Here is a 17233-nt window from a genome sequence, read left to right on the forward strand (position 1 = left end):
TCCGGACAGATGAGATCAGCCACTGTCGTCGTGGGCGGGTTAACCTACAGTATTGGACGCTACTCGTTTGGTGTGGTCAGCTATGGAATGAACTACTGACATCCACCGTACACTGAATAGATATTCAACCTTTATCTTCAGCCCCTCTCTTCGGTTCCCATCTTCCCTTTGCGCAGCATACAACGGATTTGCTTGACGCAGTTCAGACTTGAGGAATATCCGACTCGGTACATAACATCCATCAGAAGACCATCACATCTAGTGATCATTCTAAACATTACCCTAATCATATTTTTCCCATCTCCAAATTTGGAAACATGGGACGTCTAGGGAATATCCTCCCTCTTCACAAGAAGGAAACCTCGACCGAAAGCCATAAGCAAGGACATACAAAAGCTTCAACTGCTGCAAATTCAAGAAATGCTCCATTGACAAAGAGATGGCGCAATGAGTTTGTTGCAGCTGCTGCAGAATTCGCTGGCACTTTTATGTTTCTTTTCTTCGCCTTCGGAGGAACCCAGGTCGCCAACACCTCTGCTACAGCTGCCGATCCCGCAACTTCAGGTCAGCAAGGAGGAAGCATAACACAACAACCAAACACGAGTGTGCTGCTTTACATTGCGTTAAGCTTTGGCTTCTCACTCATGATCAATGTCTGGGTTTTCTTCCGCGTCAGTGGAGGACTTTTCAATCCAGCTGTAAGTTAACTACCTACCATATACTTGGGATATTTGGCTCATGGTGGTCTGCAGGTGACTTTAGGACTTTACCTTATTGGCTCTATCACCCCAATTCGAGCTTCTCTTTGCTTCCTCTCCCAAATGCTCGCAGGAATGTGTGCCGCAGCCGTCGTATCTGCGATTCTACCCGGACCACTTTCTGTGTCCACTACACTTGGCTCAGGAACGACAGCTGCCCGGGGGGTTTTCTTGGAAATGTTTCTCACCGCCCTACTTGTGTTTACGATTTTCATGCTTGCTGCGGAAAAGCACAAAGCGACGTACCTCGCCCCTATTGGCATTGGCCTGGCTCTCTTCGTCGCTGAATTGATGGGCGTTTTCTATACTGGCGGCAGTCTGAACCCGGCACGCAGCTTTGGTCCATGCGTTGCTACGAGGCGATTCCCTGGATACCATTATATTTACTGGTTTGGACCTCTTATGGGAACCCTCTTAGCTTGGGGGATGTATAAGATTGTCAAGACAGTTGAGTACCAGACTGTCAATCCAGGTCAAGACTTCGATGACCACGAGGTAAGCCGATGACAACACAGCATAATGTTGGCTTTTTGTTTACTAACTATGACAGGCTGCTGCATTCAAGCCCCCGGAGAACCCGGATTCTGCAGACCAAGTCGAACGCCCCAATGTCGCTGCTATCGCTGCCGAAGAGGCTGTACGCATGGCATCGCGAAGTTCCGGGGGTAGCAATACCGCGTACGATGGAATCGAGGGAAGAATGTCGCAAGACGGCCCCGGCGCAAATCGACCTTCGGATACCTACACGGGCGCGAGTCGCAACCTATACACTTCCTCGGCAGGGCCTAATAATATTGGACACGATGGTGTTGCAGCGTATGGAACAAGGGCATAAGATCGAACAGATCTATGGACCCCTCTCTTCCAGAGATTAAGTGACTAATTGAATGGGTAATGAGTCTGGGCTGTGAAAAGTTAGGCGTTGGTGATTTACGAGCACATGATTTATGACATGTTAATTTCGTACCAAGCGCGGCGTTGTACCATTCTTCTATTTCGCTTTTGTTTCTTTGTTCAGGGCTTGTGCTGGTTCAGGTTCACGTCTATCACTTTATACCCGATTGTACTGTACTAGGACGTTAGTTTCCACAGTTCGTCTTTGCAGCCGATCACCTAATGCGTACTGTCAAAATGATCTAAAGACGGATGGCAACGTCCAGAATGATCGTGCGGCAGGGAAAACGGTTGGCCTTTTATGTCTCTCTTACAGACTACTGCTTCTTGAAAAACACTCCCTCACATTCCCGTCCAGTGTATTATCAACGCGTGCACAAACACATTCTCATCTCACCACCTCTCAATAACCCACGTCTCACATCGCCAAGTCTTGACTCAGTCTTGTATACCACAAACCAAGCCATGCAATGAGCAATCAGAACCAAGATCAGAAAGACGATCAAGGCGACAGACATCAATTGCAGTGTAATCCATGCCGCTGAAGTGGCCGACAAAGATCGTTCTGATGTGCGCCGTGGAATCGGAGGACTTAATGTTTGAGCCATGGGTTCGGTTCTTGATCTGCCAATTGGCTTGATTGTCACGTCGTGAGGTGAGAGAGGGTCGTGAGACGAGGGAGGGTCAATTGGTGTAGGTAAAGGAGGAGGCGGTAATCGTCGATATGTTCCCAGAATTGCTGCCGTGCCTGGACTCAATGCGCCGTTATATGGTGGCCCATTATCGCTCCCTTCCAGCGCGGGTAGGTCGTCACTGTCGTGCCTCACGAGGTTGTTGAGACTCGCTGGGAGATGTAGCTTGGGCAACGATAGAAGTATTCCTTTCTTAGGCTCGTTTTCGGGTGGCTGGGTTGGAAATGGTGGGTTCCAAGGCTTCCGTAGTGGGTTCTGATTTGGCTCTTGACTCATGCTGGTATCGTTCCCACCATCGAGACCTGTCTGTTGCATCCAAGTATGAACGCGGGAACTAATCGAGTATTTGTGGCGCTCCAGCTGTACTGTCACGAACGGGATAATGATCAGGACGAAGGCGAGGAGAAGAAGCATGCACTGGCGGTGGACAAGTGTAATAAGAAGTCGCTGGGGCCTGCAGAGTGTGTGTGAACGGTATCTAGTACGAAGTTCAAAGGTGTTGCTATTATAGAATACGGAGTTTCAGTGGAGGGAACATGCAATAGAGCAGATATTCGGATTTTAGGTGCGGAGAGTTGTTTTAATTTAGGTTACTGGCGTAGAAGTGATTCGTACAGATACCTTCACGGTGCATCTGCACCTTCCTTCAGCCTCCACCATCATCAAGATCTTCCACCCACCCCAACCTTTCCCGAGAATCGTCGACAACTCGCGCAAATTCGAGAATCAAACGATAGACGTATATCAACATGTCTTCCCTTCGCAATACCTTTCTGGCCCATTTCTGGCCGGTTTTCGCGATTTTTCTTGCTTGCTCATCATGGCCAACACTCCTTGGTCCTGTTTTTTTCCAGACTATTGATTTCAGTATGTTCTCAGGTACTGCCCCATCAGTATTAGAGATATCATCCCTTTCACCCGAATTGTCGTCTTGGTGGTTAGAAGACCAAGGAAGGAAATATTCCATGATCCCCAATAAATCGATGAACGTATTGTCCATTGGAACATAGTGTACCCAAGGCTTAATCCGTGCATCGTACCATTGACGATACACGCTGCCTCTTAAAGTAACAAGTCCATTCTCAAGAGCTCTGGTGAATTCCCCGCCATCGTCGCCACCATTGCCATCAACCACCGCTGTGTATTTGTGCTGTTCGATATCCCTTCCACTAGCTGCCTGAGCAACGGAGAAGAAGGACGAGGGGCATCGTGGTGATTCTTCGCCCGAGAGTTTCTCACAGTCCAAAGTTTCTGTTCGAAATGATGCATCTGCCCAGCTCGAGACCCATGCCGCAAGATGGTGGTCATGGCGAGAAGGTAAGAGATATGCATCTCTAGAAGGGAGGCGGAAGGTCCTGCTAGAACTAATATCTTGTCCGGAGGTCGTTACATTAGGACTCTGGTCCACCATCAGGATGTTTGAACCATTCAACATGCCTACGAAGCGGTGTCGATGTGATCGGTTCCAATTACTCTTACTATACTGTCCGCCTGTTGCTGGGCCACGCCAGAACAACTTATCCTGTCTGGTTGCCCAATTCACTCCAACGGAATGATCTACCGATGATGATATTTCTGTACGGTTCCATTCCAGGGCTCCCGGCAACAAAATCTCATTGCTCATGCTGAATTTGCTTGCCCCAAACAACGGAAACATTTTCTCACTCACGCTCATGTGCTCGGGCGCAACAAAAGCTCCATGAAGTCCTTGCAAATGACTGTGTCGACACACGTCCGTTGCTATTGTCCAGTTCTTCACATATCCCCTCAAGGTTCCTAGCGGCCAGCCACCGGGTGTTATGTTTACAGCCGAATGTGCTTCGCTGGTACGTCCGTGTAGGTCCCAAATATCAGACATTATACTGTGAAGTCTTGATGGAGACCTTGGGTGGCAAGCGGGCCGTACGACTGTCCAGTATGGACGTGGACCTAGTGCTGAAGCAGGATGGGTGCGGCGAGGACCAAGCCATTCCGGGTCGAATCCAAAAGTCTCGTTTGCTGTCGTTTCGGGTGTTTCTAGATCTGTGAAGCTAGTCTGAACGTCTGCGATCGATGCTTTGATCCGACGGGAAAACGATAGCATGGTATCGATGGTCTCCCAAGGCACCGCGAGCGCAGGCTCTTCATTGACATTGAATGGTAAATCCACGTCTGGAAGTCTTACATGCTTGTGAGAGGAAAGAGTTAGAACCATGTCTGTCCACTGCTGCAACTTCGTATATGCACCTTGCGGATCTGATTCGACTTTTCCATTACGGATGGAAATCTTGGGTTTCAGGCCGTGAGCTTGTTGGCGTAGAGTGCTCGGATTGACGCCCCAGAAGGGGCCGAGATCATGATAAATCTGGTCCCAGAAATCCTCAACGATGACGGAGCCACTGGACGAAGCAAAATTATACCAAGCGTCAAAGTCTGGCGGTGGATGTCTTCCCCTTTTCCTGCGGTACTTGGCAGCGGCGTCCTTCAGGCTCACAGCCTCGGTTTTCAGAAGGGCAGAGAAGCCCTTTTCGGCATCGGCGATGAGTTCATCAATCGGATGTTTGCCTGGTGCTCCAAGACCTCCAACGTTCGAGATCCCCTTTGAAATCCCTTTCTTGACATCCTCCAGCGTCAAGCGCGGAAAGTCTATCTGGGGCAACGTGGGTAATCTTTCTCCCACGTACAGCTTGATGGCCCTGGTATCTGATATCGAGTGATACGCAATGATAAAGCAAAGCACGGATGAGATCAGTGCAAGAAGCTGCAGCCCCTTCCAGGTGGGATGCAGCAATAACCACCCTGCGTACATCTTGTAAGGCTGTTGTCTTATGATCGTAGGGAGTACTACGTTCCGCGGACCGGGATTACGGATGAGACTGCGAACGCAACGTGGGATCAAATGGCATGGCTTGCCAGTGTCTCAGGACAAAGCGCTCGAAGCGACGGAAAATGCAATGCAAGATAGAGGTACAAGGGGCAAAGGTGAAATCTTGTGCGGCAGTGAAAAGGTATGGACATCATGGAAACATGCGGGAGTGCTTGTGTATATATCTAAATGGCACCTGGTGAAGATTAAACCAGGCTGTTGGAGGGCCAAATGAGGCGTCCAGGGCACTCAAAAGAATCTGGGGTAGGAGGGCCAGGTAAATTGCGAGCAATGGCTCAGTACAGGCGACGCATTCAGCCGCTTGTAGATCTCCAATCTACCGCACTTGGCATGATTGGCACAAAATATGACTTAAGCGGTTTCATAATAATCCCGATGGAACTGTGAAGGAAAATGGAATGTGAGATGTGATCCAAATGGAAAAGGTATCTTCAAGAAATGTATGTAAACCACCAGGGCCCAAGTCGAGTCGGGGCGGAAAAGGCCGAGCAATCAGTACCGCTCATTGTGGCCCTCCATTTCTTCTCCCTCTCCTTCACCCTCTTCATATCCTTCCTCATACTCCTCGCCCTCATCATAGTCCTCTCCGTCTTCCTCGTCCTCGTCATCACTGTCGTCACTTCCGCTCCCTTCACTCTCTGCATCGCTTGCGGGTGGCTCGTAATCCTCCTCATCTTCATCTTCCTCGTCTTGTAACAACCTCTCGGCCTTGGTCAATTCCGATTCCTCGTCGGCCCCACCAGCAACTCCATTCTCATTGTCCGCCGGGGGGTTGATGTTGAGTTTCTGGGCTCTTCTGGCCGCGGCCATGCTAGCATCCTGCAACCCGTGCTTTTGCACATATTCGGTGATACCCGGATAGTCTTCCTGATCAATCATGCTGAATTCAAATTCTTGGTCGACAGATTGGACGACAAGATTGAAGGTATTGCGGAGGACGTTCGTATACGATATCGAGGTAATCGCGGCGAAGTCGAAGAACAACAGCGGTTTTTTGAAGCCGTATAGAATGCCTATAGAGGTGAAGAATAGATAGCCTAGTGTAATGCATGTGTTAGTACGAATTCGCAATTACGAAATCGCAAGGAGCCTTGTGAAAGGCCATAGCCTACCTTCTTTGCTACCCCTATGTGCTTTCACATGATATCCCTTTTCACCTTTGCGATGGCTTTGAACGATCGCACTCACAAACTCCTCTGGGTCTGGGAAAACAACTTGCTTTCTGATGCCAGCTGACTTGACACTCTCATTTATGGCAGATGCGATTGGACGTGGACCAGGATCCTCTCCCTCGATTATATTCTTCCCCGATGCTTCCTCGAAAGTCCAGAGGATTGGGTCAGGTGGTGGTGCATCCTTCCGATCTTCTGGAAGAGGGTTCACACCGTCGCCGTAAACAGGCAGTACGATGAAATTGTGTTGTCGCTTTGCCTTCTCCGGCACGGGAAGACAGAATATCTGATCTGCCGCGGGCAATGTCAGCATATAGATCGAATGAAAGACCAAGGCTTGCGCAAAAATAGCATGACCTTACCAACATCCTTCCAAGCAATCCCAAACTCCACCTTCCCATCAGCGCCAATACCCCTTACGCCCCCTCCTTTGCCAGACACCAACTCCAAAGTCAATTTCTTGCGTTGTGGTATCGAGAAGCTCACGCCCGTATATGTCTTCCATGCTGTGGTGGATGCACTGAGGAGATTTGCCGTGTCTGCCCCTTTTGCTGTGCCGTTTTGTACGCCATTGTTACCGTTGCTGTTGTCCAATTTGCGCTTCTTTGATGCAGGCTCGGGTACACTTTGAGAAGTTCGATTTAGAATGTAGGTTGATATGTCGCGAAAGAGGGTACTGTGCTTGGGGTTTTGATCTATCAATGTAATGAGTTCATGAGTCTGATTCTTTTCTCGATCAGAGAGACCAACCGATAGCAGCATGGACTCGTTTGCGCAGCTCAGGATTCCCTGAGAAGGCGATATCAATCTCTTCCGGATGTGCCGATCCCGCCATTCTGTAGGGAAGTATCTAGTATCTAGACAGGTAGTTGGGCGGTGTTGCGTAATGGACAGCGAAGATGTACAAACTTCCGGTTGATGGGCTTCTGGTGAAAGTTCGGGGGAGGCGGCGGCGGCGGCGAACGCGTCGGGCCGTGAGTCGCGTGGGCTTTCGTTTAGCGCATTGTGGAACCACCTCCTGGTACCTCCTCCTACTTTGTACGTCACTCTTCACTCTTCACTCTTCACCGCCAAATATCATAGTTCACGATCGAGATTTCTTTCGAGGAACAATACTAACTTGCTGGTTCATCGTCTGCTTTTTTCAGTATGACACAATTGCTGCTTGAATCGCAAGTATGGCTTTCTGAGATGGTGAAGCTATGATTCACCAAAGGCATGGGATATTACTGAAGATGAGTGTTGTAGCTAACAATACTCCACCGGATAGAATATCAATGAGTAGAGAAGGCCACCTGTCAGACGATATCGGCGATGGAATCCACCTGAAGTAGTTGCGTCCATGTCACATCTGCAGACGCCGAGATACTCAGTATACTATTCGGCCCCGCCTTCATAAAAGATTGCAGTGGAGCAGTCTCGATTGTATGGAAAAAGAGGTATTATAGTTAATATCCAACATGCAACGGAAATCATTTGTCGCAACCACAGAAACGAGCTAACCCATTGTCGCGCAATACCTTTTGCTGGGCGAACTACACATGCACTGAAACCATTTGGCCATTGACTCTTTCGATGTGACGGAACTCTTGCACAGTACCATCTGCAATGGCTTTGTCCTTCGGTACGTACGGCTGGTTTCTCTGACTTCTGTGAAGCTGTTGCTTCTATGATGCAGGAATCAGCTATATCATTGCGGAAATTCCAAGCACCTGGTTGAAGTATATGCTCAAGCCCACGCGAACCGTGATCGAAGCTCTCATGCGTGGGGTGTGGGAGCCAGCACTTCCGAAAAGGACTGCTCTGACCATGTATAGGCGATGTTCACTATCAACAACACAAAAATATCGCGGCACAAACAGCCGATCGAGTTGTGTATTCTACCGGCAGACGGTACATGGAGAGAACTTATGCCTTGGTGGCTGATGGTTTGATCAGTGTGGGGTATGGTTGCTGGTAGATCGAGCATCGCTAGCCGTGCTGAATCGACATCTTCACCTTCACGCACTGCACAATACGGAGTGTATGATACGTCGACCTTAGCTCCGCGAATATAGCACTCGGCAGCTTCAAGCAAGCAAGCAAGCTTAATAGGGCAATCTAAGCTTCGAAGAGAGGTTCTTCGCGTCGAGCGGTTCTCGATCTAATTGAGTCCTGGGTGACCGTGCACGTTGCGATTATCTTACACTACCAGTTTCAACAACAGTTGGCAGCCATTTACACCGTTTTGCCGTTGCTTGCGCATAGAAACCTCACTGAAAATGGGCCATTGTGGAACAGGTTATCTATGCACGGCAGCGAATGGCAGCCCTATGCCAGTTCCTGCAGTATCACAGCATTAGGCCCAGCCGCATCAGATATGGATGCTATCCTTGTTCTGCGCACTCCATGTCTGGAGATGACAATTGAGTACTTATCCACGCGTGCTTCGTGATACTATCGCTGTCTTGTGTCCGTCTGTTTTATTTACTAGTCGCCTTCTCGAATGCCTTGTTCCACAATTTCCGATCGAAAGTCATTCTGGGTTTCCCGCTTCAGGAAGGATTCCTCCGACATCAAATCATCGTGGTTAGAGACGTTTGCGGGCCAACGTTCAACACACTAAATACGCCTTCGCGCCTTGGGCGCTTTTTTTCCTTCTTGTCTTGCGAATTTTCCAAGGCTCTCCGCTCAAAATACTACTTACGATCTGGGAAAGGCGCGGTGAATAAGAATTATCATGGAACAGCCAGCGAACAAGATGGCCAAACTCGCCGAGAAGCTCCCCTCTTTCTTGAGGCCAAAACCAGTTTTCAATCAGCGCGTGGACACTGAGAAGAGATATCATATCTCTCGCGCGCTCTACATCACTTTCTTGGTTGCTCTGGTCATCCTTTCCACCGGCGTTATTGGACTGAAGGCCATGACACTCAACTTCATTGAAGACAACGAGAACACGGGTTTTGTGTTCGAGACTGAGGATGCCGATGTGGATTCTACTATACTTGCAGCATTACCAAGGATGCTGTATACTGCACCAGCAAAACTGGCAGTTGTGGCAGCCGCTATCAGCATCTTCGTCGGTTCTGGACACGCAGTTTTTGTTGTCATGGATTGGAAAGAAGGCAAAAGAGTATGTCATACCACAGCACCACTTTCCTCGGCCAACACTGACTTTGTTAAATAGACACAAACATACTCCTTTCGACGCAACATCATGTTCCTTCATTTTACCAACAGCATCATGGTACTATTCTCGTTGGTATCGATATTTGTCACGCATAAGTCGACATCGCATTTCTTCGAGGGCTATGTCATTCGCAAGGCTGACCGCCCCGGAGAAGGTGTGCGGTACAATATTGGCACATTCGATCTTGAAACCTGGAGTTGCGAACTGAAGACCGTGGAGGGTGCGAAGATGGTATGGGAAGATTATTCGAGACAGTGCGACATCGAACAAGCAGGCCGGGCCGTTATGATTCCCTTCATGATTGTTGCATTCGTAATCGCTGCTGTCGGCATTGCAGACATGATGAAGTGCCGCCGCCAGGACGCGAATGGTCTGACGATGAAGACAGAAGACGTTAACGCAGAATTCGGCAAGATGAACGCGGTTTAACTATCTAAGCCGATCTTGCTATTTTTCTTGTTTCTTTGATGCTCTTAACAGTAAACGCAAAGTTCTGGGCATTTTCGGGTGTTGGTGGTTCGCTGCAATTATCTTACGTCTCTACGAGTGTGTTCCTTTACTTGCAGACATAATTATCGTCGCGCGCAGGTGCGATCCTCGGCGAATATTTTGTTCAACTCGAAAATTGTACGCGCTACAATACCGACCTTCGTTACCGTAGACTGGACACTTCTAGCCGGCCTAGTTGTTTGTCAGTCCCGGGTGGGTTCTAGACCTTGTCGCTCGTTCATGAATCTTAGAATCGGCTATTCCAAGTGTTGGACGCCGGGATGTTTGTTCTGTTCTTGTTGTATTAGATCATTACCTACGTATTCATAATGAACCCTACTGGAAACTTGATGAAATTCAATAATCCTTCGTGACCCATCCCTTATCATTCCCGAGGTCAAGCATGCGTTGCACCTCGCAAAACGCCTCTGGGGTTCGCCAACAAGAAGACAAATGTCTCAGCTTCACCGATGTCATCAACTTCAGACATGTACATTGAAACTGCTCGAGCTAACCTTGAGAAACTATTTGGAAGCAACGTGTCGTCGATACAAGGGACACTCTTTTCATTTAGCGAGAGAACGTAGATCCTCCACAATGGCACTTCGTGTTTGGAAATGCCGAGCATGCGCTGGCACGGCTGGCTAAGTTTATGCATAGCTGTGGGAAGAACGCTTTGGTCTAAAATACAAATACGGGGCCTGTTCAACTATTGCTAGTGTCACTGAAGCTTCACCACGCACTCATGAAAACCTGGGGAAGCAATAGCACTGGACAAAGAATCATGCATTAAGGAAAATCTTACTCAACAGAACAAGGTGACTATGTTATGGCAGTCTCGCAATTATCTAAAGCGAAACGTCCCTATCCAAAGAAGTTCATCTTTCTCTAATTATTCTTGTCCTTGACTAACCCATACAAGCCATTGTCTCTGTTAACCTTTTCAATCGCCTTCCTCGCCCCCTCCCACCTTTTCCTCTTCCCTTCGAACAACCTAAAAACGTGGGGACTGTATATCCCACCCATAATCATTTGGCATAAACTCCTATTCCGCAACCAGAACACCCACCCTTTCCATCTATACCCCAAGTTCTCATTGATTCCCGTTCCAGCAGCATCATTCGCCCATCGCATCCACTCCCCACCCTTCACAATACCAGGATAGACACTCCCATCTTTCGCCATGCCGCACACCCATTCATGGTGTGCGTCTACATCATCGATCATCTCATGCCGACCAGGCAGGTTCGAATTACCTTTCCAGATCTGCGCCAACGCCATGGAAGCGATATCGTACGTTTGAAAAGCAGGGCTCGGAAATGCGACCGTACCCATGAACGCCAGTGACTCGGGCTTCTCTAGTGAGAAAACGTTCCTGTACAAGCGTGGCAGTGGCTTGCCGTTAGAACCATGGGCTTCGGACCATTTCTGCGTGGTGCGTGTCGTGGGATCGTATTTCGGTTCGAGGAGGGAGTAGTCGATTTTGTAGCCTGTGCAGTATATGATGGTGTCGACGTCAAGTTTTGTGCCATCACTTAACTCGACCTGATTTGGGCCAGTTACCTTCTCCAACCCGGCAACGGATTCGATGTCGCCCTTTTCAAAGCCATCCACGAGGACGTCGGAGATTATGGGGATCGACTGCTTCATCGAAGGTGCAGGGGAAAGTCCCCATTCAGGGCGGATTGTAAATGATTTGTTCTGCATTTTTGCTAAAAACGTGTTGAAGATGTATTCGGCAACTCCAGGAGCATAGTACCAGAGGGTATCCGAAATAGTTTGCTTGCGATAATTTAGGCCGTGGTCTATTGACTGATTGTTTTGCTTCCGGGGTAGCTGTATGGAATCAATGCATGCCATTTCCAATGAGGTCGGCAGATAGGAATATGGAATAACTAACGATGACTCCGCCGTGGCGATGTGATAGGTAAATTTTGGAGGCGTTGCCTACTAGCTGTGTTGCGGTGTCTGCGGCAGTGTTGCCGAAGCCGACAACGAGGACTTTCCTGCCCTCGAATTCTTCTGGCCTGAAACACATGTTAGCGTTTGTATCCTGTATATCAGGGGTGACCATTACGAACCTTTTGAAGAATCGAGAATGTATGCACCGACCCTCAAAAAGGTCAATGTTTTTCACGTTCGGAATACTGGCAACGGTATTGATGCCGGTAGCCATAACGACCTTGTCGAAGAAGATAGGGTCTGAGCCTTCAATATGAACAGCCCATTTCTGGTGCTCGTCAGAGTATGTCACATTCTTGATTGAGGTGTTCAGTTGGATTCGTGAAGCAAGATTGAAATGTTTCACATATTGCAAGAGGTATTGCTGGACTTCTGCGGCTGTGGGATGTGTGCGGACACCTGCTATTGACTTAGCACCACTTTTGAGCGAAGACAGCCAATGTGTTTACCGACCTTCTTGAAAAGGGAGATCAGTGAAGCAGCCCTTTGTGGAATCATTAGTACCTTCCCAAGTCTAACCAAATGGTCGCCCGCTCACCCGTTCCTTCGAAACATTAACGATGGTACTTTGCAATACCGAAGTCTTGTCATCCTCCGTATACTGCCAGAGGCCACCAACATAGGCATTGCGCTCAAATCCAGTCACATCGAATCCCTCCTCCAAGAGGTTTTTGATAGTCACGAGACCAAGAGCACCTGCAATGGGCAATTAGTACATTTGTCCTGTCCCGATCATTTGCGATATGTACCAGCGCCGATAACAGCCACCGTCCTCCGTTCTGCCATTCTTTTTGTTGTACTCTTCTGGGGCGGGAAAAGAATATAGAATATGAAAAAGCAGCAAGAGTGCGGGACCTACGATGTATCTATAATTGAAACTTCCCAAGACTCACATGTATTAGGTCCATATCCACCATGCACTGAAAAGCATAGTGCAGTGGGGCATGCTCGGAAGGGTGCAGTAGAAACGAGACGCTAACACACCAATGTTCTTCTCTTATGCCCGGCCTTGCGTTGTTCTTACGTTGTTGTTGGTTGTTGTTGGGCATCACATTCTAAACTTCGGTCCAATGTCGAGCGACACAGCTCTCCTTTGAATGGTATTCGGTTTGCCAACTGAAACTATGAAACCCACCGCAGCCTTCAAAGTTACCGGCTTGCACGATCATACGGAGGTTTGTTAAGCGGGACATTTAGGTACCCATTCATCCGACAGGATCCTCATCGGAGCACTCACATCAGCTGGCATCCCCACACATTATCTATCGGATCAGTGTCGGATCAGATAATGGCGCAGCGAGGGTGCCCACTCCGCGCAGCGTTCCTGGTTCGAGATTCGCTTGATTATGCTCCTTCGGGCAGAGCTTAGCGAGTTGGAGGGAACATCGGCAGCCTGTCGGACTGTGGTCGGCCTCATTTTTGGCTCACTGAATCATATTTCGAATTGTCATACTAGATAATCACTCAACAACTTATTCTTTATGAGGAACAAGGTAGTTGGAAGTTAACATCGGTTCAGAATCGCAGGGCTGTACTCCTCCATGAACTGAGCACTTAGCCCCAACATAGTCGCACATAAGCAGTAGTTTACAGCTGAACATATTGTCTCACCTCGATCATATCACGTGTAGCCTAAATCTGTATCTCAGGCAACAACGGGCTGTAATAGCACTGTAGTGGAAAGGGCGTCTAAAGGGCATTGTAGCAACTTTCAGCCCTCTCACCAGAATCTATCTCTATTTTAGTCCGCCTTGAAACTAAAGCAACAGTATCCTTAAGATAGGCAACAGCCAAAGCGACAATATATCATTGAACTTCGCTCCAACCCATCACCACGGCCTACCATAAAGCTCATACGTTTTAATCTATGTCCCAGCATCACACGTTACCAGAAATGGGTACTGCGGTATCTTCACCTGCTACGATCAGCACAGACACGGTACCACCAGCCGAGATCCCCGAGATCCATCTTCTGTGTATGGTACCAGAGTTCATTACCGCATTCGAGGCTGCAAAGGAGAAATACAACCTCCCCTCCTCGGTGAAGGTTACAATCCATCACAACAACCTGAAATACCTTCCGACAGACGTCAAATTCGACGCCATAGTGTCTCCCGCGAACTCTTACGCGCGGCTCGATGGTGGCTTCGACGACGCATTGTCTCGAGCATTCGCACCACGAAACGACTACCATGCGCTCACGCGCGTAGCGCAAGCCAAAGTGTACAGAGAGTGGCGCGGATTTGCCCCACCGAGCAGCTGCACGATGGTCGATCTTGACCACCCAGATCTAGTCAAACCTGGTTGGGGCTGCAGGTACATGGCTCTTCTTCCCACGATGAAGACGCCGCAGAACGTCGGGTGGGATAAGGAAGTGGTTTATGAGTGTGTGTGGGCTTTGCTAGCTACGATTGACAGACATAACCGCGCTATCGCCGAAGATCAACACACGAATGAGAGGCGCATAAAGAGCATCTTGATGACTCCTCTAGCGACAGGTTGTGGGCTATGGGGTGCGGAAAAGTGGGCGGCGCAAACGGTTATTGCGATCAAGCATTTTGTAGAGGCATCCGCTGAAGATGGAGAAAATAAGTGGGGGAAGATGGACTGGCGGGAGATATCCGCACCTTGCGAGGAGGTGGAGGATACATATGATCTTGAAGGATGAGCTGACAAATCTTGATTTATCAGCATTCTTATCACTACAAATTGGAAAATGCACTCTTCAGTCAGTGCTTGATTTATCTTCAAATTTATTCCACATTTTCGTCGATTACTATGTCCGACATACTTACAATAGATGTTGGCGGCTAAGAGATTGGTGCTATCTAACTAACTCAGCGGATCCAAATGACCAAGCAAGAGGATGCTATTAGATTCCGGATAACCCTCAAAACCCTTCGACGTCCCAATTTTGGACCCAACGCATGTACAATTTTCAAACCACGGTTTGAGCGAAGTTAAGTCTCAGACTTTTTCGCATCCGATTCATCGACTTGCGAGTTTGGCTTTCCCGAATTACTCGTCTGAGCCTCCGATGGTTTCGTTTCCACGGCCACAGAGACTGGTGGCCTTTCCGTATGGCTGAGCTTCAAAGTGAGCTGCTCCAATCTTTCTTGTAGTTCTTTCTCGCGCTCGGCGTAGCGTTTGTCCAATTCTTCGTCACTCAACTGTTCCTCGGGGGTCTCCGCGGTAGGAGTCTTCTCGGCCTCGGCCTCGGTTTCGTACCAGGTGATGCCTTCCGCGGCGGCAGCATCGTACCTCTTTTTGAAAGCTTCCAATCTTAGGCGGCTGATCTTTGGCCACACCTTCTCCGGATCGAATCTCGCTTTCGCCGTGACTGCGTCTTCAGGAAGGAGAACCCAGTCCAGTTTGTTATCAACAAAAGAGTGGATATCCGGGGGGAGATAATTTGGATGATCCAAGCATCCAACAGAAACATTCATCAAGCCAGGTGCCCAACTTCCAGCTCGCCATAACACGGTCCTGCACTTCGGGCACTGGCCCAGCGTCTTCCATAAGCCTTTGGTGGTCCTTTCCAAGATGATCTGGGGTTTCGTCTCGCTGGTCACTTTGATGAGATCTGCTTCTATTTGCGCTGAGACCGCAAAAGCTGACCCAGTTTCCTTCTGGCAGTCGGTGCAGTGGCAGGCGTACACGAACAAAGGAATCGTTTCCAGTCGGAATTTAACTGTGTCGCACGCACAACCACCTGGCATCGCAGGATAACGCCTTGGTTTAGACATTGCAATGCAGGCAAAGATATCGATTGGTATCTGAGAAACTTCTGAGTATCTGATAGCCTGACCAGATAGCTAGAGCTGTATCGGAGTTTGCGCAAGACGAGATTCTGATGACGTTTCAGGTGTGTCGAGCTTAGGCATCACTAGACTCAAGCCCCGCCATGTCAGATCCGGTTAGCTTATACGCTAAACTACGGTACATGTTGGTAACTATCTCTTTTGACCTGTAACTGAGGTCTTTCCTCTATTTCAGATTTCCCTTCCGTTTTATTAAGAGCAGGTGTGCGTGATTTATTATTCCTCCCTTGCTTCATCGAGTCGTTCCATAGTAGATTCGGCCTTCAGCACAGTGCTGATCATCGCCCACTGACCACATTCAAGACACCTCCATCCACCGCAATGATCTCGCCATTTACATAGGCGTTTTTGGTAAGGAACAGTACTGTCTGGGCCATTTCTTCGTCGCTTCCAGCCCTTCCCATGGGAACATGGCCTTTCTCTTGTATCTTTTCATCTGGAACCTGACTCTTCATCCGCTCATCACTCTCCTTTGCTGTCATCTCGCTAGGGAAGTATCCAGGAGCAATCGAGTTGACGCGTATTCGGACTTTCTGGAACTCCGCAGACATGAGCTTCGTCAGGTGAACAGTTCCTCCTTTCGCGGCGTTGTATGAGAAATGACCTTGGGAATCGCGCATTATTCCTGACATTGACGAGATGACAATGACCGAAGCAGACAGGTGGCCGTGGCTTTCTGTTCCCGCCTGGAGCAGGGGAAGAAGCGCAACTGTCGAGAAGTAGACTGCAGTAACATCTGTGTTGTACGTCTCATTCCATTTCTCGAAGGTCTCGTTTTTCCATAGCTTTTCCTTGAGAGACGTTGCAGATTCCTGGTCCGGCTCGGCTTTGGTGCCAGAGATGCCCGCCGCACAAATTAGTAAATTGATGTACTTCTCTTTTTTTGAGAGTTCATCATATAGCTTCTCCAAATCTGATTTCTTGGTGACGTCGTAAGGGCCAATTCTTGCCGAAGTCAGAAAAGGTATAGAGATGTGACGAATGGACGACCTACGGGATGATCTTGCCATTACCATCGGCTGGGCTGTGTTCCTTTGCCGCCTTCTCCAACGCCTCGGCACCTGGGACGCTGCATTAGTATTTCATGTATTGATGGTACCTTTTCCTTAAGTAGGTGCGGGGGCAAACCGCTCGTAGACTCACGTCGACCGGTGATGTAGACTTTCGCACCTGCGGGCGTATTAGAGATCAAAGTTCCATCGTCTGTATCTTATATCCATACCGTTGGCAGCTAAAACTTGAGCGGACATGAGGCCAATGCCTGAGCCGCCTCCTGTGATCACGCAGACATAGTCCTTCACAGAGAATAGCTTCGCGGCGTGCAAATCCGAGGTATTGGCCATCTTGGAGAAGAGTTGTGTGATTGTTCAGCAAGAAATTGCAGAAAACTATCAGAACTGCGATTGAAGT

At 48.8% G+C, this 17233-nt stretch overlaps 9 protein-coding genes across 9 annotated transcripts; 3 read left to right on the top strand and 6 right to left on the bottom strand.

Moving 5' to 3' along the window:
- Positions 1-135: 135 nt before the first annotated feature.
- BU24DRAFT_167638 (aquaporin-like protein) lies at positions 136-1749 on the top strand. The gene is made up of 3 exons (XM_033521457.1): positions 136-698; positions 753-1253; positions 1309-1749. Exons 1-3 carry the CDS (start codon positions 318-320, stop codon positions 1591-1593), a joined length of 1167 nt encoding a protein of 388 aa, XP_033386585.1. The 5' UTR covers positions 136-317; the 3' UTR covers positions 1594-1749.
- A 268-nt stretch (positions 1750-2017) lies between these two features.
- BU24DRAFT_479648 (uncharacterized protein) lies at positions 2018-2894 on the bottom strand (the record flags this gene model as incomplete). Its single annotated transcript, XM_033533087.1, has 1 exon — positions 2018-2894. Exon 1 carries the CDS (start codon positions 2756-2758, stop codon positions 2018-2020), a length of 741 nt encoding a protein of 246 aa, XP_033386586.1. The 5' UTR covers positions 2759-2894.
- A 120-nt stretch (positions 2895-3014) lies between these two features.
- BU24DRAFT_323317 (glycosyltransferase family 90 protein) lies at positions 3015-4883 on the bottom strand (the record flags this gene model as incomplete). The annotated part of the gene is made up of 2 exons (XM_033522954.1): positions 3015-3177; positions 3292-4883. Coding segments are annotated over 2 exons (1755 nt in total), but the record flags the coding sequence as incomplete, so codon positions are not given.
- Positions 4884-5414: 531 nt separating this feature from the next.
- On the bottom strand, positions 5415-7324 carry BU24DRAFT_421250 (Rtt106-domain-containing protein). Its single transcript, XM_033527681.1, has 4 exons — positions 7133-7324; positions 6745-7077; positions 6323-6673; positions 5415-6247 (listed from the first exon to the last, which is right to left on the bottom strand). The coding sequence occupies exons 1-4, from the start codon at positions 7215-7217 to the stop codon at positions 5703-5705; spliced, it is 1314 nt and encodes a 437-aa protein (XP_033386588.1). The 5' UTR covers positions 7218-7324; the 3' UTR covers positions 5415-5702.
- Positions 7325-9122: 1798 nt separating this feature from the next.
- On the top strand, positions 9123-10375 carry BU24DRAFT_440884 (uncharacterized protein; the record flags this gene model as incomplete). The annotated part of the gene is made up of 2 exons (XM_033530395.1): positions 9123-9494; positions 9549-10375. 2 exons carry the CDS (start codon positions 9123-9125, stop codon positions 9978-9980), a joined length of 804 nt encoding a protein of 267 aa, XP_033386589.1. The 3' UTR covers positions 9981-10375.
- A 483-nt stretch (positions 10376-10858) lies between these two features.
- On the bottom strand, positions 10859-12788 carry BU24DRAFT_449739 (FAD/NAD(P)-binding domain-containing protein; the record flags this gene model as incomplete). Its single annotated transcript, XM_033530972.1, has 6 exons — positions 10859-11876; positions 11941-12067; positions 12122-12401; positions 12456-12486; positions 12541-12698; positions 12752-12788. 6 exons carry the CDS (start codon positions 12786-12788, stop codon positions 10929-10931), a joined length of 1581 nt encoding a protein of 526 aa, XP_033386590.1. The 3' UTR covers positions 10859-10928.
- A 1108-nt stretch (positions 12789-13896) lies between these two features.
- Positions 13897-14670, top strand: BU24DRAFT_461205 (macro domain-like protein; the record flags this gene model as incomplete). Its single annotated transcript, XM_033531873.1, has 1 exon — positions 13897-14670. One exon carries the CDS (start codon positions 13897-13899, stop codon positions 14668-14670), a length of 774 nt encoding a protein of 257 aa, XP_033386591.1.
- A 146-nt stretch (positions 14671-14816) lies between these two features.
- Positions 14817-15924, bottom strand: BU24DRAFT_167720 (uncharacterized protein). The gene has a single exon (XM_033521459.1). The coding sequence runs from the start codon at positions 15746-15748 to the stop codon at positions 14963-14965; it is 786 nt and encodes a 261-aa protein (XP_033386592.1). The 5' UTR covers positions 15749-15924; the 3' UTR covers positions 14817-14962.
- A 177-nt stretch (positions 15925-16101) lies between these two features.
- Positions 16102-17166, bottom strand: BU24DRAFT_432689 (NAD(P)-binding protein; the record flags this gene model as incomplete). The annotated part of the gene is made up of 4 exons (XM_033529935.1): positions 16102-16768; positions 16818-16884; positions 16967-16993; positions 17046-17166. The coding sequence occupies 4 exons, from the start codon at positions 17164-17166 to the stop codon at positions 16102-16104; spliced, it is 882 nt and encodes a 293-aa protein (XP_033386593.1).
- Between the last annotated feature and the right edge of the window lie 67 nt (positions 17167-17233).

The sequence above is a fragment of the Aaosphaeria arxii genome, assembly GCF_010015735.1.
Source record: "Aaosphaeria arxii CBS 175.79 unplaced genomic scaffold BU24scaffold_3, whole genome shotgun sequence".
In the NCBI taxonomy this organism is placed as follows: domain Eukaryota; kingdom Fungi; phylum Ascomycota; class Dothideomycetes; order Pleosporales; genus Aaosphaeria; species Aaosphaeria arxii.

Bases quoted from the DNA above. Each gene is read 5' to 3' on its own strand.
- BU24DRAFT_167638 (XM_033521457.1), top strand. From the start codon at position 318: ATGGGACGTCTAGGGAATATCCTCCCTCTTCACAAGAAGGAAACCTCG. The intron at 699-752 runs GTAAGTTAACTA...GGTGGTCTGCAG, and splicing joins GAGGACTTTTCAATCCAGCT to GTGACTTTAGGACTTTACCT. The intron at 1,254-1,308 runs GTAAGCCGATGA...TAACTATGACAG, and splicing joins AAGACTTCGATGACCACGAG to GCTGCTGCATTCAAGCCCCC.
- BU24DRAFT_167720 (XM_033521459.1), bottom strand. From the start codon at position 15,748: ATGTCTAAACCAAGGCGTTATCCTGCGATGCCAGGTGGTTGTGCGTGC.
- BU24DRAFT_421250 (XM_033527681.1), bottom strand. From the start codon at position 7,217: ATGGCGGGATCGGCACATCCGGAAGAGATTGATATCGCCTTCTCAGGG. The intron at 7,078-7,132 runs GTTGGTCTCTCT...TTACATTGATAG, and splicing joins ACGAGTCCATGCTGCTATCG to ATCAAAACCCCAAGCACAGT. The intron at 6,674-6,744 runs GTAAGGTCATGC...TGCCCGCGGCAG, and splicing joins GATTGCTTGGAAGGATGTTG to ATCAGATATTCTGTCTTCCC.